General features: G+C 34.5%; 1 protein-coding gene across 3 annotated transcripts in view; it reads right to left on the minus strand.

The window, feature by feature from the left end:
* Positions 1-209: 209 nt before the first annotated feature.
* The window catches only part of ARHGEF26 (Rho guanine nucleotide exchange factor 26), a 44,105-nt gene continuing 22,207 nt past the window's right edge, over positions 210-22,107 (minus strand). Inside the window, exons 6-14 of one of the 3 annotated variants that reach the window (XM_039357956.1) lie at positions 18,782-18,934; positions 17,987-18,116; positions 16,251-16,325; positions 11,164-11,253; positions 10,680-10,834; positions 7,096-7,305; positions 3,694-3,761; positions 2,513-2,617; positions 210-576 (exon numbers count right to left, since the gene is read on the minus strand). In XM_039357956.1, coding sequence (XP_039213890.1) covers positions 434-576; positions 2,513-2,617; positions 3,694-3,761; positions 7,096-7,305; positions 10,680-10,834; positions 11,164-11,253; positions 16,251-16,325; positions 17,987-18,116; positions 18,782-18,934 — 1,129 coding nt within the window. In that variant the 3' untranslated portion in view covers positions 210-433. Of the gene's footprint in view, positions 577-2,512; positions 2,618-3,693; positions 3,762-6,733; positions 6,903-7,095; positions 7,306-10,679; positions 10,835-11,163; positions 11,254-16,250; positions 16,326-17,986; positions 18,117-18,781; positions 18,935-22,107 lie in introns of those variants that run through there. The other 2 variants (XM_039357955.1, XM_039357957.1) reach the window with 2 other exon arrangements.

Genomic DNA, 22,107 nt, shown 5'->3' on the forward strand with positions numbered 1-22,107 from the left:
CATGTGCACCACAGCAATTGCACACATAATAGAAGCCTGTTTCAATTCAAAATGTTGACTGTGGGAGTAAAGGAATGAAAATGGTTTATTAAATTAAAATAGAAGGTGAAATGAATGGACTACAGAACTAACTTTTGGAACAAAGGTATAGTAGATATAAGATACAGTAATATCTTGTAAATACTGTAAATAGGAATGCTATCAACATATGCTATCAATAAATCAACATTTATTTTTATAAGATTTTTAAAAACAAAGTTTATTGTGTAGAAATTGATTCAGAAGAACCCTTATTTGCCTTGAATTAGGTTAATTTCTTCCATTCTTAAAAATCTATCTTCATATAATCTGTTCTGCTACCAACATAAAATGGAGGGGACCAAAATGCCATTGACTTTAGTGCAAATTCTAGAATACATGTATACATTAGTTTTTATACATTAGTTTCCAGGCCTAGCAAACGTCCCATTCTTTCCATATTTTTGTCAATTGTGGCTTGACATGTGATCTCCTTGGCACATTCCATTGGAAACCAACCTCTTTCTCCATCACGCAATCGCTCTCCTTCATACCAACCTGCGATGAAATGCAAAAGGGATTAAACACATTAAAAGGCACCATAAGGATAAAGAAACCTGTCAGAGCCCATTTAATGGAGCTCTACTGAGTTTAACATTCCATTTAATATATGCAACTGGGTTCTCAAAGATTATTAATTTAATAAATCTTTGTATATTATTATATCCTCCTGTAATTAAGGATACTCACTGATGTACTAAAATAGGATAAGGAGCTTGCACTCCTTGAGCCCCAAAACTAGCTACTATGCATTTACAAGTTCTGCTGCATCAGCTCTACTTTACCTGCACTATATATATTTTTTCTTCAAGGGAAAGACAATAGAAAAATAAATGTAGCATAATCGCCAGGAGCTATAACAATGTCTTTACCTCTCACTATCTGTCTAGTTAATGTCTTCCTTTGGAGAAAAGAGACAGAACTTTTTTTTGTATCAGTGAATAAGAGAAGCAATGGCTTTGCATTCCCAAGCAGAGAGAAATTTAATGGACATGCTGATATCATTATGATAAACCTGATCGCCCTTGGACTCTTTTATCAAAGACTTAAAACTTCTTTGGCCTCTGGACTTAAATTAAAAAAGCTCCAAATACTATATTTTGTCTTACACTGGTTCATCAGCTTCTACAGAATGAAACCAGATAAGCACTGATAAATGCCATAGCAGTGACATAGCAATGCAATTCTTGAACAAGTGCAAAAGAATGAGGCATAAAAGAAGGCCCTAGACAACAGAGACTACTGTGTTAAGTGCAGCAGTGACAGCCAGGGCAGGGCATTGGAGCAACTGGCAGTCATGGATAGGCGGGTGACCAAAACGTAGTTGTAAATATTTTCAACGTTTTTAACATTTAATTATTCAATATGGTTGTTTTATGCTGTTGTAAGCCACCTAGAGTTACTTAACAGTGAAATGGACTGCATATAAATTTAATTAAAAAATAAATGTGAGTGAATCCAGGGGTGCTCATTTTGATCATGTGAGCACAGAAGTATTACAATGGCCAGAACTTTGAGGACCAATTGTCCTCTGTCATAACTTGTAATGATCACTGAACAGACATTAAAGCAAGATCCACCTGTATTATTTTAGCTACTATCTAAAGGATAACTATTAATTAACACAGTTGTGAAATACAGAAAGTGTTCTGTTATTAACTTTCTGAACAGCAATGCATACAGCCTTACCAAAAGCACACATTCCAAATACTATTGGTCCCAAAAGTATTGGGGGGAAAGAACATTTATTTTCTTTCATGTACTATCAATGAAAGTAAGCATTAATTTGAATTTGCAAAGGTTAACGTTCTTTAAGATTAATCATTAAACCTTCAGTATACTTTGCATTCCCTTTTTGTGGTTACTTAGAAACATCCAATATATTTCTGCGGCTTTCTGTCAGGTGACTTTTCTGGGCACCCCACCAAGCCTGGTTAGGTAAAATTACATGGTCAGGTAAAATTACATGGTCAGATACTTTCATGACATTTTTATAGAAAGTACTGCAGATTTTACTGAAAGCGTAAGTAAAAGATTAAGTGTGGTATTATGTTAATACTCATATTGCTTACAAAAATGATTTTCAGAAAGCCCTTCAGAAAGATGTTTTCAAATTAAATGTTTCTATTTGAGCAAATTTATATGTACTTTTATTCCATCTATGGCTTTCCCACATACTTGGAAAAAATGCCCAAAGAAGGTATTTATGCTGAGATAATCCACATTTTACTTATGCAGTAGAATGAAACAGGAATCTAAATAATCACAGATTAATATCTTAAACAAGTAAAACTCATTCTTACATATTAAATTTCAATAAAGATATCCTAACTCTATAAGAATAAATGACAGAGAGTAACATTATCATTTTCTATAGCATAAATGCTCAAGAGCTTTGCATTTAAAAGGGCTTTACAGCCACTAAGCAACTTACCATCTTGGACTTTTTGATCAACAAGAACTACATCAGCAGCCTGGAGGGATAATTCATCAGGCTGCTTGGCAGTGTAAGACCTGATAACTTCTACCTGAGTCAATGCTGATGGAGAAAGAACATTATTTATTGAGTCATAATGTATGGTAAATTTCAAAAGCTCAGGAATTCACTTTAAAGATGAAGCAATTATAAACATATTCAGTATAACTTAAATTCTTCTGCATGCAGTTTCCAAACTCTTCAAATGAGAAATTCTTGATCTTTTCTGCAAATACAGGAGAATCAGACAGCATACAGAAAGAAGCAAGATCAAAAATGTTCATGTAAATCAGTGGTTCTTAACCTTTTTGAACGAATCGCCCCCTTGAGCCAATGAGGAAGTTGTCATCGCCCCCCTCCCCCAACATAACCTCTCAATCACAACATAGGAAATAATTCTTCAATTTATGCAAACACTTTTTTTATTTTCTTTAAAATTGTCATCAGGACATATCGATGCAAATAATTTATTTCCAGTTTTTTTCCCATATCTCCCATATTCTGGCCAATAGCGCACCACTGTATGGGTAGAGGCTGCTGCGCAATGCGCATGAAGATGCGCATTCACATATGTACGGCATTCTGTACTGAAGCTAGCTGGAGGAACATTTGAAAACACAATTCAATCCACTAATAGCAAGTGATCTGATGTTTTTGTACGACAGATATACAGCCATTCACTGTACGAAAAAGTCTCAAAAGTGTCCCCAAAACTTCTCGCTCCATCGCCCCCATATCCCCCCTTTTGTTCTTTTGCCCCCGCATCGCCCCTTTTCGTTCCATCACCCCCCTGAAAAATGAAATCACCCCCTGGGGGGCAATATCGCCCAGGTTAAAAACCACTGATGTAAATCATTAACTATCAATTACATCCAAAGCTATAGACCAGTAGGGGGCATCCTTGAAATGTTCTTAAGTCTTATTCAATCTCTCATGAAAACTAAACAGAAAAAAAAAAAAAACTAAAAGGAAATCAAATACTTATAATAGAGTCTCTGCTGCCAACTTATTATTCAAAGTAGACAGATAAATATGGGCTGGGTGAAGAAAGCACCAGAAACCTAGTTAGGTTTAATTTTTATCAATGGTCACTGAAGTTCACATTGCAACTCTAAGTAATTTTCTCATTCCTTCCTTACTTGTCCTGTCCTTGGTTCTTCTATCATTGCTTTGTCCAAGTGCAGTAATCCAGCGGGCTCTCTCATTCCTAAAGAAGGGGGGAAACATCATCAATATTTAATTATCTCCCTCTTTTTCATTGCACGGATATATTTATATTACACATATTTTAAAAGATTGTCTAGTGTCCAGGCTTTCTTTTTAAAGTGACATGGGAGAAAACAGATTATTTAGACCTGTATTAACTAGAATTTAAAACATTGCACTGATAAGACTAGGACAGAAGAGGGTGGTCCTCCTAACCTTTATGGATCTCTCTTTGACTTTTAATACCATAAATATCTTTATGAACTGTCCAGGAGACTTGGGAATGGACAGCTCACATTGTCTACTTCTTCTGGTCCTTAAGTGGCTAGTATTAGTTGGCAGGGACAGGAGAAGTTAAACTCTCAGATGCTCTGGGAGGTAATTCATTAGTATGTAGTGAAGTTACTATCTCTGTGCTGATGTTACCTACATTCAACTTTAACCCAGGCCAAAGAAGTGACTCAGTAGAGGTGATTAAGATCTGCATTGGGAGAAGGTGTAGGTTGCTGTCTAGGGAGACAGAATGGCTGCAGATCTGAAAGCCTTTTAAATCTGGAGGTGACGATTAACTAAATTTGCATGCCACATGACACTTGATTCTGGGTGGCACAAAACAATCAACAAAGAAGTTTCAATGAAATCAATAAATGGTAAAGATTAAAAGATGTGAAGCTCAATGAAGTGGGAGTCTCTTCTTCCTCACCAAAGGCCTTGATAGAGGGCCAAGTGTTCATAGCTCTCCTAAATAACAGCACGGTAGGGGCCATCCATATCTCTGGGGTGGGAGGATCTCGTTTTAGAAGGTAGGTGCTGCTACAGAGAAGATGCCTTTCCAGAGCCCCAATACATGACTTGGCTTTAATTGAAGGAACCTGAGTACCCCACCTGTGGGATCAAATTAGGCAGGCAGATGTTATGGTAGATAGGCGGTTCTTTAAGTAACCTGCAGGTAACAACCAGCATCTTGTATCCCACCAGGAAGCAAACCAGTAATTAGTGTAGTAAGGTGAAGATGTTCTCATGGCGCTTCAGGAAGCATGTCTTTCCCTATTGCAATGTCTGATTTCTGGAATAACATCTCTTCAGAGACACAGATAGTTCCCACCCTGTTGATGTTCCAGGAGCTACTGAAGACCTAAGTTATTCTCCCTGGTTCTATGATGGAATAAATTGACCAATGTAATCTCCCTTAAATATCTTCACTACAACCTTTTTAAAATTATGCTTTGGTATTAAACAAAGCAACATTTTCTATGTAAAAAGACATTGTTATTTATTCACAACACACTGCTAATGCAGTAAGAAAATATATCCCAGGGAGTTATAGTTGCTCGCTAACCCCAAAAAAATGTGATTATGTTTTGTAGGTGGTTGGTTTGTAATACAGGCAGGACATTTCCTAAAACAAAAGGGGCCTCCATGGATCAGCTCAGAAAAATAAAATCACTTGAGTTTCAGTACATGAAGAAAAAACTATGATATATTAAACAGTGATTTTAATAAAGGAAATTGAATTAAGCCTGATTGAAAAAATATAATAAAAATATCTGTATGCATCACTATTTATTAAGTTTTAAGACACCAGAAAATAGGTAACTACACTTATGCTAATGATTTTTGTCATATCATTTGAAATACAGCACAGACTTCTAAGCAATATTAGAACAAAACCTCATTTCTTCCAATGAAGAAGTCATGATAATTAGATTTTAAAAGGCTGAACTGTGATAGAAAAGATTTAGTTATGCCAATTTTGAAATTAGCTGAATTCACATGGGCCATTCTGGCATGTTAATCTAATAACATTCCAATATTAATCAGCTAGATCTAAAGCCATCCTATAAGAATGTATGTCTCTCTGTGTGTGTATCTGTATCTCACAATGCAATGCTTCATGGTTCATTTTAATTTTTGAGATGGAAGAAATGTCCTAACACTACTGGGCAAAAATGTACTGACTTTTATGCACAAACACGCTCTTTTGCTTTATGGATTCCAGAAACAGATTTAGACTTTAGTTTTCAGAAACCTACTCTGATGCCAAGGGCATTCCACAAAATGGATTTTTTTTTTTTATGGAATCAGAACCGTTAAAAACAAAATGCTTCTTGTTGTTGCTGTCTCAGGATGAATAGTCTTTCAATGTAGTCTAGCCAAACAAGGCAGAGCAGCTTCTTTTATTATCTCCCATTTCCAGGCTATATAGAATTCAACAAGATAGTTTCCATAGCTTTACTGCAGTCTGGAGTTAATATCTGAATTATAATGCTTATTTCTTAGGAAATAAATATGTATGAAAAGAATGCAATGTTTAAGCTGAACCTTTTAGAGAAACAACAAAATCTGAAAATATAAAGAGATTTTATATGACTTTTTTAACAAATAATGATTATAATAAATATAATAAAGGAACAAATAGCACTGTGATCCCTTTACAATATATATACAGTATATACTTTTTTCTTAGGCAAAATTAGCAAAGACTCTTGGCATCTCAAAGTCTCAAATCAAAAATATGTTGCAATCATGACAATATAAAAAAGATGTGGAGACTCTAGAAAGAGTGCAGAGAAGAGCAAAAGAGACAATTATGGGCCTGGATACAATACATGTGTTTATATCAATCGCCATGATATAAAAAAGATGTGGAGTCTCTAGAAAATGCAGAGAAAAATAACAAAAAAGATCAGGGGGCTGCTGGAGACTAAAGCATATGAAGAATGGTTGCAGGAATTGGGAACACATGGTTTGATAAAAAGAAGGACTAGGGGTGATGTGATAGCAGTGTTCCAGTATCTACGGGGCTGCCACAAAAAAGAGGAGGTCAATCTATTCTTCAAAACATCTGAAGGCAAAACAAGAAGCAATGGATGGAAACTAGCAAGAAAAGAACCAATCTAGAACTAAGGAGAAATTTCCTGACAGTTAGAACGATTAATCAGTGGAACAACTTGCCTCCAGAGGTTTCTCCAACACTGGAAGCTTTTAAAAAGAGATTGGACAACCATTTGTCTGCAATGGTACAGGGTTTCCAGCCTGAGCAGAAGTTTGCATTAGAAGACCTCCATGGTTCCTTCCAACTCTGTTATTCTGTCCATTCTAATTAACTTGATAATATGTATTGCCTCAAAAATCTGTAATCCTATGATAGTTATTAACAAAAAAATAAGCAAATTGATAATTTAAGAGTATGTTATTATTATGTATTTGCACAATAAAGGTGAACAGAAGCAGAAAAATATATTTCTACACAATGGATGGAAAAGTCTTGTTCTAGAATCCCAGATTTGAAAAGCAAATAGAAGAAATTTACTTACTGAGTGACATTTACTTACTGAGTTTCAGTTCCCAAAAGCAGTTCAATCTTCTCTCCTGCATGGTTACTTAGGACAGTTAATCTGAAGAGGTGATTGGCAGCACTCTGCCGAGAGTAAAGCATTGGTGTGCTGCTTTTTACTGGAGAGGAATTCTGCTCATCGTGGTCACACTGCTCAACTAGTAACTGATCCCTTAAAGAGTAATCTGTAACATTGTAGCTCTCGTCACTGTCAATACAAGGAGCCAAAAGAGACAAGAGTCAAAGGGAGTTTAGATTCAGATCAATGCTAAACATGTCAGGTGTTCAACAAACGTCTACAGAACAGTCCATGGTGCCTAATTTTTCAGACATTTTCAGCTGCTCAGCAAATGAAGAAATACAAGAAAGAAAACATTCATGAAGGATCTAATCATCAAGATAACAAGATAATACTGAGTCCTCTAGAAAAAGTCTATTCCATATTTAAACTTATGCATTCTTGTATTTAATTTAAACATTCCTAATTTTGTGCTGTTTGGGGTCACCATGACTGTGATCTTGCCCTTCTGCCCTTTAGATCCCCCCCTTCCTTTCCCTTGGGGTGACGTGTGGATGGATTCTGGCAGTGGTGAATTCATCCTTGAAGGAGGGGTTTGTTCGTCCACATCTTAAAGAGGTATTGATCTGCCTACTCCTCAAGAAGCCAACTTTTTTTTGGCAGAACTCAGAAAGAGAACCTTTTCTATTGAGTAAATAAATAAATAGGCTTTTTACAGCAGAAAACATTATTAATGAAAAATTACCAATCACACGGGAATACAAATTTGATGAAGAATATGCATAACTTCCACAATGCCTGAATGAATGCCCGTAGGAAATAAACTAATTTAGTCATTCAGTTTGGATTCAATCTCAATCCTTACTGAAAAAAAGAAGTGTATAACAGAGTGTGTGTAATGTTTAGCTGATTTTGAAACATTAAACACATAATTCTCCCCAACTTTCAACATTAGTAAATATATTACATTAGTTCCATCACCGTCTACAGGATCCAACTGAAAATTCATACAGATAATTTTTTTATATAAACAATTGATATTCTGGAGTTTGTAAAGCAATTATTTTTGAATGCACTAGAATGAGAGAGCTTAATTTGTTTACAATGTATAATGAGTCTTTACGAGTAATGCCAATTCCTTCACATCTCAATAAACAATGTATTGCTGGAGAAGATGGTTAGCAGATGTATGAAAATGGAAATGCAATCAGGCTGGCTTTATACAGAAAAATGTAGAGATAGAAAAATTAGGGATCTGCTTGCTAGTAAACTATTGCTTTAGTTTCCACGTAAAATTTGCTAGCATGCCAAGAAATGCAGCCAATGTTATTTCCCATACAAATATATATATATTTCTTTTTTTCCTCCCTTTTCTGTTAGAAAGTTTTTTCTCAATTAAATGCAAACAATTGCAAAGGTTTTAATACATATTAGCATCACTATTTTTTGTTGATTTTAATACTCTGCAAAGGTCTGCAACTTTAAAGAAACTCAAGCAGTAATCTAATTACAAACAGGTGTTATTGTTTTGAATATTTTTCTGCTATGTGTAGCACAAGTTCCATTTTATCCAGAAACTGTGCACAGGTTAACATTCCAAAGAGCTTTTGACCTTTGGCTGGCTTCATATTTAAGAAGTCCAGCTGCATTCCACTCCAGCATTATCTCAAGAGCTGACAAACCATTGGATGGAGAAAGAATTTCAGTGATATCCTAAGGGGACTGTATATATCATGTAAGAATATATAATAACCACAGAATTAAAAAAAAAATAGGCAGGTCTTCTTAAAATGTGATAATACTACTCTGACAATTTTCTGTGTTTCTGTTAATGAAGCTTCAGAGTATTCTGATTTGTTGTAAAAATAATTCAACAAGTCAAAAAGAGAAACATTTAATTGTATATAAGAGAGGAAAATACATTGGAATTAATCAAATCACATATGCTATACTGTATTTTAAGGCAGTACAGCCTAACAACAATACAGTATTCACTGAAGAATAAGAAGAAGTTCTTCAAAGTTATTTCGTAAAGCACGGAAGGTTTTAATACAGAAGCAGAAAAAAAAAGCAACATATTCATCTAGTTTTAGAAGACAAGGATCCCACTTGGCCTCCATGTGCTTCAAATCTGGTGGAGGTGTACAAAACATGCTAATTTGATCAAAGAACATTCTGGAAAATTTCAGATCATACCTAATCTTTTTGGACCATGCTATTCTAGGATTGTTTCTGGAAGACATTTTTTCAGAACTGAAAACAGGTTAAGTGCCCACGATACAGAGTTCTGGACAACATAGACTTGTTTCAGGGCTGGACCATAATGAAATAATTCAAACCAGAGGATTTAAAACTGAAAATTGTCCCTGGAATGATATACTTCAGAAGGAACAGATTATTCCAGAAATCCCTGGAATAATCTGTTCTAGAAATCATGAATTTTGGACTATCCTAGAAGGAACATCAAGAGACAAATGCAATAACGATAGAAAAACCTCTCATTCACTGCTGCTCAAGGGCTCTCACAGGCTGAACAGCTCCCACAATATGCTGGGCAAATTCTGCAATGTGAGCTGAACTAGTCAGAATTAAGTACCTTTCACTGCTTCCAAAGTTTTCTAGAGAATCTGGGGGAAGTCATATTTAAGTGATTATTATCATGAAGTAGTGATTTTCAAGTATTTGTAAAATTATAAATTACTCAATCCTTTCGGAACTATTTCACAACTCTACTTCTCAACCCAACAGGATAAGTTGGTCACAACTTATTCTTAGGAAGCACTCAAATAAAGTGTAACAATCCATATGATTTTGTCTAATACGAAAAAAATAAGTATATAAAATTAGCTACTTATAGCTGTTTGGACTTGAAAAAGTCTCATTACTTGGATGCTTTCAGCATGCTTGATGATTAGAAAAGTTCCAGATAATTCATTTAATGACCTAGCTGGAATGTAAAGCATTCGGAAAGTCTTCTTATAATATACAAGCAATTTTAAGCCAATGTATAATGTCATTCTTAACTACAAGATCATTTTGTAACGTATTTTTCTTTTTCTCAATTCTGAATGTCATCATCAATCCATAAGATTCCAGGTTCAGTATCTCATATTGTTCCTTAACAGAATCTCAAATGAAGAGCTGAGCATAAACTCTGGGAAAAATGACCAGCCTAATAAACATGAATATCAGCATGTACAATAATCAGATGAAACTTCTTCTCCCTTTATAGTCTTCGTTTTCAAAAAACTAGTTACCATGATTTTTTAAAAAAAATGGCAGAAAAAACAATATTCCATAATCAGAACTGATTTTTCCATGTATGAATGAGAGTAATCTAAGCAGACCTTTTTTTAAAAAAACACCTGTTAACATGACAAATAAATATTTATTCATCATACTCTCACAAAAAGGCAATTGATTAAAAATCAACTGAATTGTCAAAAGTTTAAATAAGAGAAACAGAAAGTAATAATATGTTTCTTTTTAAAACAGAATAAAAAAAAACCAGGCATAATTCTACCATTTCACTCTAAAAAAAATGTGTCCAGTATGGTTCCTACCTTTTCTTTTTTGTGATAATAAGGACATCATTAAAGAGGAAGAAGTATACTTGTTGCTTGGAAGTCCTTTTAGAAAAAATCCCAGTATCTTCAACAAATGCTGCCAATTCACCCCGTTTCACTAACCATCGTGAAGAAGAAACTAGTGGAAAGGGCTACAACGTAAGAAAACTGCAATTTAATCTTTTCTCTAGATTTTCCGAACAGACATTTTAACAATAAATGGTGTTCTTTCTATAGTTCTGAATGCCAGGGGGAAAAAAAAGAACTGGCATTCACTAACCAAAAATATGAACTGTGCTTTAATCTTTACGCATTATTGCTTTCAGGAAATACTCTTGTTATTTTCCAAAACATCAACTGAATAATCCCTATTTCATCATAAGAAAAATAAACACAGCTTATTCTCACTCAGAAAATTCAGCATTAAAACTAAGCAAAAGTTAGAAGTCTGCATAAAAATGCATGGAAGGAAATTTCCTACCTTGATTTTAAATTCCAACTGGGAGTTGATGGTATACATCATTTCTGTCCTTTCCATTTTTCGAGCACCTTCATTGCACAGACGAACCAACTGGGAAAAAAAAATCTATTTCACCTAACACATTTGCACTCAGTATTAAAAGTTTACTTTTTTCTGTACAAAGTCCCATCTTTCTGAGGTACATAACAAGAAGGAATCAGAAAAAGATTTTTAATGTACAGCTACCTTTGAATGTACTAACCTTTTCTACAAACAATGTAAGAATGCTACATCCATTTTTTGTTTTAAAAAAAGGGCACTGTTTACATTTCCTTAGTATTCCAACTCATAAAGACATGATTTCTTGGTTTTGAGTTTTCTTGACAGCCCCCTTCTAATATACAGGCACATATCCAAGGACACAGTAGCTGACTGCTATACCTTCTTATAGCCACTCATGTCCTAGTTATTTCCCCCCTTGAACACCTGTGATGTATTCAGACATTTTAGAAGCTACAGCTGCAATTCCCTAGGCAGTTATGGATGTATTTGATTGACTTCTCTTCTTAGGGAACTGATTGATTACCTGTCAGTTTCCAGGTATGAATCAAGGACGCTACTGCTGGTTGTCAATCTCACAGCCCTATGTTGCCCTACATCTGCTCTCTCCCATATTCACCTATTCATTCAATCAAACTGAATAGGATCAACTCCCTCCAGATCCTGTCCCTTCATGATTGCCATCCAATCAATTCCGCTGTCACAGAGGTTTTTCTGGGCCTGACCTCCTGGGCCTTAGCTGTTAAGGACCATTTTTTCCATCTAGCATAAGAGGAGAGAGTGCTTTTAATGGTAGTGAGGTTATGAGCCACATGATGGTTACTTTGCTGATTTTATTTTTTTATTTTGATTGTTTCTTTGATGTATGGTTTGCATTGTACTTTTTTTTCTCTATTGTTAGACTGCTAATTTATGTTCAGTCCTCCCACAAATGATTATTTATTTACAAGGCATGTATGGTAGCCCATAGATTTCTGGGTGGTTCATAGAAACAACAAGAAAAACATAAGCAGACAACAACACCAGCCTTGAAAACAGCCAGGGCCCCAAATCAGACATCTCAGTATTTCTTCATACATTGATATTTAATATGACCAGGTTGCACCCTCATTCTTAAAGTCCTTCTGGAATTCTGATCTCCTCTTGACTAAGTGACTAAAAGCTGAGATACTCAAATCTATAGACTTTCAACTGTAAAATGGCAATAACATTTTTGTATTACTACTGACCTACTTTTAAAAATTAATGTAAGACTTGTTATTTTCCTTACTACCAATGCAGGATTTCAGTGCCAAAGAACTGAAAAGTTTTTAAAGCTTTCCCTTTGTTCTTTTTTCTTCCTATTGCAAACATCAACTTCAAGAATTATAATAACACAAAATGCTGATTCTATTTATTTCCAATCTGTATCATTAAATCCATTCCCCAAATATATCATTAATGAAAAGGAACACCAGAGGGTGCTTGAAAAAAAGTTTTTTCTAATTGCCACTAAGGTAAAACTACTGTACCAATAGCAGCCTTACCCAACTTTCTGGAGGATACTTTTGGGAAAGTCTCTTATATTTCCAAAAAACTTTGGACCTCCCTCCCAAAAAAAAAGAGAAACAGAAAAAAAAACCATATTCTTTCTGAGAAAAAATTCATCTGGAGTTCCTTAGATACAATGCAGCTACATTTCAATTTCTATTTCTAGCTATTCTATGTGTAGGAGGCATATTAAAGTATTTTCTTTTTTCAGTAGCAATGAATTTCAGTGCAAATAATGAGTAATTTGGAAAAAAATGAAGATAAAGGCATTTTTTAAATACCCATGAGGCATATTTTTTCTGGAAAGTATTTGTTAGCAAGCCATTAGAAGCACTTTTTATGAACCAAAGATAAAATCAGACTTATCAATTGATAATTTAGTGACTTCCATATAGAGTAACAGTACCAATCAAGAGAATGCTATTTTGACTTCTTTCGTGATGTGAACAGTATGTAAAATGCACCACTTTTTTTAGAACTGTTACAATGCTGATTACATTATATAACATGCAATATCAGCATGGAGAAATAAATCATCAATAATCATTCTTGAATGAACAGTTTTTATATTGTTCCCCTTTCTATTTCTATATATTTTATGAAAAATGTCAACACTGTTATTATCAGGAATAATTTGCAACAAAAATTACTGGGTCTTACGGAGAATATAATTTTTACTTCTAATAAACTGAGTTTTATTAAGAGTTCTTAATGCAACTCAGGTCCTGTGATGTGTATGGATGTTATTCTCTCTACTTAGCATGGGTGAAAGTTAGCACTGCATCCCTATATAGTTTTACACCGTATCTATAATATTTAGTGTTCATTGAAAGCAGTATCACTAAATGTCAATTTTCTTGCCAGTGATAAACATGTCTGGCAAATTGCCAGGTTTAGGAAGAAAAGCTTGTCTTATTTGCTTGGAGATTTGGAGGAGATTCATTCTCCATTTTTAGCCAGAAACCAATTTTATTTCCTTTTTTTTTTTTTCAAAGATTCTCAATGATTGCTGATTGCAATGGAGAGGAACTACTTGTGCTTAATTACAGAAATCCAAGCTAGGACATTTCAATTGCCTTTGACAAAAGAGGGGGAGTTCTTTCTTTTACACATTAGGCTGCAAAAATTAGCAACTGAAAATATAAAGCCCACCATCTCCAATGGCAATCAACCTATCAACAGTGCCATTTTTCTCTTCCTTCCTTCAACATTCTATGGACCTCTAGAGCAGGGCTTTTCAGCCTTTTCACCCATTGTACCACTTTTAGGATATGGCAACATACGAGCACCACCAGTCGCCTAGCATGGTGTCAAAAACTTGATGACCCCCCCCAAAAGGAAAAAAGTGATAAAGTACAGGTAGTCGTCGACTTACAACAGTTCGCTTAGTGACTGTTCGAAGTTACAATGGCACTGAAAAAAGTGCCCCCCAAGCCATAGCCGAGCAAGACACTGCCTGCCCACCTGATGGTGCTCTTCCTCCTGTCCAAGGTTTTCATTGTTCTGAGCATTTCTGTTGAGGATTGGCAGCGGGGGTGGGGTGGGGTTTTTTGGGTTTTTATTCCACCCATCTGCTGGGTGGTTGCAGCAGATTTTAGTCACTTCACATGACCCTGGGACACTGTGACCAACATAAATATGAATCAGTTGCCAAGCATCTGAATGTAAATCACAAGATCCTGGAAATGCTGCAACATTCCAGCTGATCGGCGCTTCTTCTGGGCTCAGCAGAAGCACTAGGATTAGTACTGCTTTCCAGCTGATTGGTGCTTCTTCAGGCTTAGCAGAAGCACCAGGATCAGCGCCAAGCTCCAGCTGGAGCCTGGCGCTGATCCTGGGCTTCCACTGAGCCCTGACAGCCCTGCAGCTCCAGCCATCTCTCACTCAGGCTTGTGTGATGCTGCCACCGGTTCAGCTCATTCCCCTCCCCCGCTACCACTTTTCTAGAATAGTCGCGTACCAGGTGCCAATGTACCACAGGTGGTACCCATACCATTGGTTGAAAAGCCCTGCTCTAGAAATACAGACAGCTCAGAGAGTGCTAAGCTAAATGAAGAATTGGCCCCATATTTAGCTTGCAACAAAATTCTGCTACAAATATGTGGTAGATGACAGATAGTTAATCCTAAATTCCAGCTCATATAATCAGTACATAATTTTAGGATGTTCCTTAAAGGAAATTGAGAATCAATACGTATAAGAGACTTCTTGTTAAATGTGTTCTAAGTGTGAACTTAGTTTAATAAATATTAATACATTCTGACACTATTTTATCTGCATCAGATTATTCTGATGATCAGCCAACATATATTTATAAAGATTTGACAAACATAAAACCGAGTGCTAAATAAATTATAGAAAATGGCATACTGTATTCAATAGTTTGCAGCTGACCAATCTTGGATGACTCATGGGCTATTGAGCCAAATTCAGACACTTAAGCTGCATATATTTTAGCTCACACCACAGAGAAAATTAAATTCAGAGTGCAGAACATTTTTAAAAAATGTTTAAAGCTGCTGTAATGGAGAAAACAACTGCAAAAGAGACAATATATTTGATGCTAGTATAAATGCACAGAAGCTACTATGCAACTGCATTAAGTAGAATCAGTATCTCTGATAATGAGGATCAATGTAGTTACAATAGGGGAAGTTGAATAAGGACAAGGAGATCCATGTTTAAATGATACTTCAGTAATAAAGGTCACCTTTTAACTTCTGCTGGTTTTTATGTCTCAGCCCAATTTATCACAGAAGGTCGTAAGATGTAATAGAACACTAGGATGGGAAACACCTATATCACTTATAACTTATGGAAATAAAGCTGACTATACTATAACTAAAACAACATAATTTATTTTGCTAAGCCAGTAGGTTAATTAATAGTCTGGGAAGTTCTTCCTTCTTCTTACTATCATCATTTTCCTAGAGACAATGAATAATTTTGCTGAATCAAACTTTTACCCCCCAAAAGGCAGATTTGCCCAGTGAATTTCTGATATAAGTAGTCCTTAACTTACAATCATTCATTTAGTGACTGTTAGAAATTACTATAGTACTAAAAAAAAGGACTTACGACTGGTTTCAACACTTACAAGCATTGCAACATCCCCACAATCACATGATCAAAATTTGGACACTTGGCAACTGGCATATATTTTGGACGGCTGCAGTGTCCCAGAGTCATCTGCAGTGTCCCGAAGTCATCTGATCACCTTTTGCGACCTTCTGACAAGCAAACTCAATGGCGAATCCGGATTCACTTAATAACCATTTTATTAACTTGACAACTGCAGTAATTTCCCTTAACAACTGTGGCAAGAAAGGTTGTAAAAATTGGGTGAAACTTACTTAGCATCTGTCTTGCCTAACAATGGACATCCGGGGCTCAACTATGGTTGTAACAATATTTAGTAGATTTTGAAGAAATTATATACGGAATTCTGACTTCTAAACATGCACAAAATAATTTCAGCAATAAACACATAGTATTCCGTACAGAGAATCTAAACATACCTTGCTTACTGCTTTTAAAGCCCTTTTGCAAACTTCGTATTTTGGCAAATCTTTCTGTGTTTTCTGGCAAATTGTCTGAAATAAAAAATTCGTCAATTTAGAGATGTGTATTTTTTTTTAATTAGTGAGAGGGGAATGTATAGGATACTTGTATCTGCAAATCTCTATCATGAATTTTATGCAAATGTTTACATTCTGATGAATCAAAATATTCTATCTTCTAGACCACCAAAACATCTTGCTCTGAAATGTTTTTTCTCCCAGGAAATATCTAAATTTCACTTTTAATATTTAATATAATGAGTAGGTAACCCCATCTTTCATTTTTTTTTAAGTACAAATGTCTCTGTCTGCCTACCTCTCCAGTTCAATTTTAACAAGGTATTAAAAAATCTGCACACTGAATATTCAGATAGTTAGATCCAGAACAAGATGTAAATTAACATTTTCTCTTTTTAAGGAACATAATAAAAATGGTCTGACCATTAAATCAACATTTTATCAACTTACTTTTAAGAGCAAGCTATGAAAACAAAAGAAAACAAAGCAAACATCTCACACTGATATATTTCTAATCTAATGACAAGGGAGTTAAGAGTTTTTTTGTGAGAAGCCAAAATGCTATAAAACTGTTCCTGGTAATATGTTGTTTTTAGAGCCTTAATAGGATAAAAAGAGGCATTACTGTTAAATTGCAGGCCAAAAGACAGCAATTATGTACTAATACATAATTTAGCATACCAAGTTATGGTAGCAGAAGATTCAAAACTCTTACTGACAAAGCTCATTGGGTGGTCCTGACCACTCATTCTCACCACTGAAATTCTATTGTGTTTTATTTATAAATATAGCTTTTTATTAATTGTTTTGTGATTGTTAAATTAAGCTATAATAAGTTATCTGTACAGTACAAAATCTGAACACAACTTTTATTTATTTAATTTGTATCCCACCTTTGTTTTGACAAATGGCTCAAGGTGGCAAACTTATCCAACACATTTTCTTCCTATTTTCCCCACAACAACTGGTTGGGCTGAAAGAGAATGACTCAGCTGGCTTTCATGACTAAGGCTGGATTAGAACTCATGGTCTCCCTGTTTATAGTTTGGTGCTTTAACTACTAGACCAAACTGGCTAATTTAGATAGCACTCCCCCTTGACTTTTTATTATTATAGTTTTTAACTGTTTCAATTGGTTTTAATGATTGAATTTTATTATTGTCAGATTTAATTGTACATGCCACTCTGAGTCATATGCAAGTGAGAAGGTCAGGCATATAAACCAAATAAATATTAAAAGGTACTGTGGCATTGTGACAATTGGTTTAAGTATGATCACCTTATGTTTTAGCCCATAAAGCTTTAAAAAATAGTTTTCCACATTCTTAAGCCTAAAATTCTTCTTTTATAAGAATTGTTGCAGCACTGCAAAATATAATCTTCTGAAATTAAAACAGCAGTGTCCAGCATGAAAGGACAAGGGGTGAAATGGTACTTTATATAGAGTCTTATAATCCCACAGGAGCCACTCTAGCAGAATGTTTACTTGTCCGCAAAAACATTTCCCAATTCTAAATTACTGGATCAATTCTAAATTGCTGAAATTATGACAATTCAGCAGTTTATATGATGGATAAGCAACTAAATGGTTACATAATTATAAATTATGACAGCAGAATTACATATATAAACACAATCATAAACAGAACAGATAATTAAAAATCAGCTCCTCTTACATCCATCAGCAGTGGAAGCCGGGTAACCCTTTGCATTGGGAGAATGAGGAAGGATATCATTGGTAAATTCCTACACTCTTCTTGAGATTCAATCCGCAATAATACTTCCTTGAAGGATGGATTGGTAGCTCTGTCCAAAATAGCAACAATTTTATAAATAACATTGTTTTTGTCTGAAAAAAATTGTTTGCCAATAGCTTTCTTGAAAACATAAAAACTAATACCAACAATCACACCTCATAAATTCATAAGACTGTCCCACAAATCTTCTATTAAGATGTGGTAGTATCCAGGCTAGTTATAAAACTGTTGCCTATGGTTTTTCAACTCAAAGAAACTGCTGATTAGTTATCACAGAGGCTCTTTCACCTGTAAAAACACAATTATTATGAAGCTACAACTATATGTTATCTATACAAGGTTATCTCACAAGAAATCTAATTTTTTTCTAGAATAGGTCCAGTGCTAATGAGAAAATCTTTTCAGTAAGATTTTTAATAGAAAATTAACCAAATCATTTTAGTAACAATTGTGATTGAAACAATGTTTTTAGTTTTACCTATAATTATATTCATACTTCAGCCATTATGCCTGTAGATAAAGGACAATTTAGAAATATGTTGAAATAAATTAACCTTGGGGGAATCGCTTAACCAAAATCAAAATCTCACTTTACTGTATTCCACAATTACGTAGTATAGCTGAAATATTTATTTTTCAAAAAACAAAATTATACATAATTCACAACATCATTTTCTCCAAACAATTCTAGTAATAGTAGTTCTTATTACTTACAACAGTTTCTGAAGTGTCCGCTGTTGATAGACTTCATTAGTGCAATATTTTATATAAGGGTCAAAAGTTGATGTAGTATGCTTTTCTACAATATCACTAATATCATCAATGAAGATGTTGCTCTGATGCCTTTCTTCAAGCTCTGTGAAGAACCTGAAATGAACAGAATATTTTTGAAGAACACATTAATCATAATTTGTTATCTAAGGGCAAAAGATCCTTAACTGGCTTTCTACCCAAACAATTGCAAGTATGCCTGTCCTTACATACTTTGTGCAACTATTCACAAGAGTAGAACCTTGATCTAACTTTCTGAAAAACATTTAACACTCTTTTTTTCCTTACTAGCAGGAAAAAATAACTTTGAGATTTGTCTCTCTGGATGGAAAGGAATAATAAATTGACTACAGCGAAGACTGCATTCAAAAGATAAGTGAATATATTTTACAGGCTACTCAACAAACAACTGGAAAAAACTGAATGGAAACATATTTGTTTTAGAAAAATGAATGTTTGAATTAAATTAGGTTCTTTTATTCCTCATTTAAAACACATGAGGCTGAAATGGTGACCAGCTACATAAAGTAGTAGCTCCTAAATGTTTTATTCTCTACAATGCCATATGGATGGTGATTACTTTCGCTCGCCAACAAGACAAATGCTTTATCTTTGTACCTACAGTGGATATTAAAAGTCTACACACTACATGCTAGGTTTTAGCGATGTAAAAACATCAGACCCGGTTAAATCACTTCAAAAATTTTTCCTCTTTTATTTCATTTATTACATTTATTTGCTCCCCATCTCATTTCTAAGCAGCTTTAATGTAACATATAAGCTGTACAATTTACTAATCAACTGAAACTTTTATTAGTCCTCAATAACTAAAATATTATTTCACCTTGGTTGCCAGATAAAGCTAGACACATACTTATTCTTGAACATATCCACATTCAATGAACTATGTCTACATTGTGTTATTATATTAACAAGTAAATTTCTAAACAGGCTTTTTCAAAAACTTGATTTTTATTTCTAGTATGAGCCAGACAGACAGCAATATAAAGATGGATAAAATATGAGAAGAAACTGTTGTTTTGGATTAAATATGTTTCATTCTAATTCAGAAGTAAACTTTTGACCGATAACCAAACATATTTAGTAGAAATGAATGTATAGTCTATCTCTAATTTACTAAAGATTCCCACAACTTTTAACTGGATGAAACAGTGCATTGAACCAAAACACCTCAAATGGACTAACTTACAGAATGCATCCAAACTCCAAAACTCATGATTCCCATAAAACTGAAAGTTGACAAATTTTATAAAACATCTTTATCTTAATGTCATAAAAATTTCTTGTTGTCAACTATTAATCTTTGACTGCTATACAGATTACATGGGTAACATTCAAGACAGATACAATTCTAAGTACCTCCCTGAATTTTTAAGAACTTTTCCAGTGAAGGCAATATATTAGAAGCTCTGTCATTGTTAAAGACATGAGGAATCTGGTAAGGAAATATCTCTGAAACAATGCCCCAACTGACACAATTACATTAACTTAATAAACCTATTTCTACGGTAGTTAAGAGTTGCTTCGTGAAAGCAAGGAAGGTGCTGCATACATAAATATAATAGTTGTCGTAAATTTACACTTATTCTTAACCTGAAGACCTATGCAAGCATAGTAAGGGAATATCTTCAAGCAGATCTGTACAGCTCTCTGCTAGAGACAATCTGGCTTTGGTTTCTCATACTGCTTGATGTATTTGGAATTGGGAAAACAAGTTATGAATGAAAAGAAACTGAATGCATTGCAGAAACAAGAGTGCCAGTCTCAAAATACAAACATGTTAACCCCTTAATATTATGCTAAGAAAATCTGTTTCACAGAAAGACTACCACATAATCAAAGTACTAAATAGCTATAAATACATTAATAAAAAGGTCTTCCTGTGTGTGGGAAAAGATGTCCATGGACACACCACTGCATATTTCCATTCAGTGGCTTAAATGTTTTATAATTACATCCCTATGTGACATATCTTATGCAGAAATAAACTGCAATATCTCAAAGGGGCTTTTTTCAAAAGGCAAATGGACTGTTTTTTTTCCTTTGAGGAAGAAGACATTTCACTTCTCATCTAAGAAGCTTCACTGGTTTTTGCAGGATGGTAGGGGAGATGGAAGGGAGAATGATATCCTACAGACACCCCACCAGATATATGAAAAAGTTTGTATGTGCTGGCTGAAACACCTATTGATTTATTTATTAACAAATCAGTTACTTATGAAAGTTTTATGGATGTTAAAGATTTGAACATGTCCCTGTTACAGCAAAAAAGAAAGTAACTTCTGTACTTAGATAGTTTAATAGAAAACAACAGGTTGATAAAGCACAATGATGTAACTGTTCTAGATGACAAAAACATCAAATGTATGAGTTTTCAGCCAAGAGGAAGCAAACAGTGGTATAAGTGACTCAGAGTTCTTGGATTAGGCAATGCCCAAGGTTATACTGTTGCTCTATGATAATTTTCTTATGTAAGAGGATTTCTTTCTTAAGTTCTGATTTCCTTACCTTGACTCTGGCATAGTATAGCTAATCTAATAGTAACAGATAAATAGTAACTTTGACTCTATTTCAGAAGATTATGATCTATTCTTCTAAGAAAACAAGAGAAAAATATTTTTCCTCTGTGTATGTGTGTATACATCATCTGCATACTAGGTTTGGTAATGAAATGTCTGCAAGAAAGCTACCAAGCCCAGGGAGCACCAAAGACCCTACAGTTCAACCCTGAGCTGCAAATATTCTCTTCTATAGATATTCAAATATCAAAATGTCATCCAGTAGAAAACAACACCAACCAAACAGAAATGCCCAAAGTACTGAATTAGAATTTGGTATAAATTTGAAGTGGAGAAGGCCAAACGAAGAATGGAAGAGTAAAAACAGGGATAACTTGAATTCCTTGCCATGATAACTAGATTTCTGAGAAATGTACTCCCACAAAACTTAGAAGGTTGTTATAAAAATAAACATATAAATGCAACTCTATTCATAAAATATTTCTGCAAATAGTAGAAGTCATTTTTCTTAACAGTAGGATTACCCCTGTAATTATCCATGAAAATATCCAGTGCATTACTATATTCAATTTTTCTGGAAAAAAATTACTCCTAGAAATAAAAGCTACTGGATATATTTAAATGCATGATTATTCAGAAATAAATATAATTGTACTCAATAAGACTTATTCTTTAATAAGAAAATTTAGTTTTTCAGCTTAAACAGACTATCTGCCATATTGTCTACAA

The sequence above is a fragment of the Crotalus tigris genome, unplaced genomic scaffold (genome assembly GCF_016545835.1).
Source record: "Crotalus tigris isolate CLP2741 ecotype Arizona unplaced genomic scaffold, ASM1654583v1 scf7180000018970.2248101, whole genome shotgun sequence".
NCBI classification, from domain to species: Eukaryota; Metazoa; Chordata; class Lepidosauria; order Squamata; family Viperidae; genus Crotalus; species Crotalus tigris.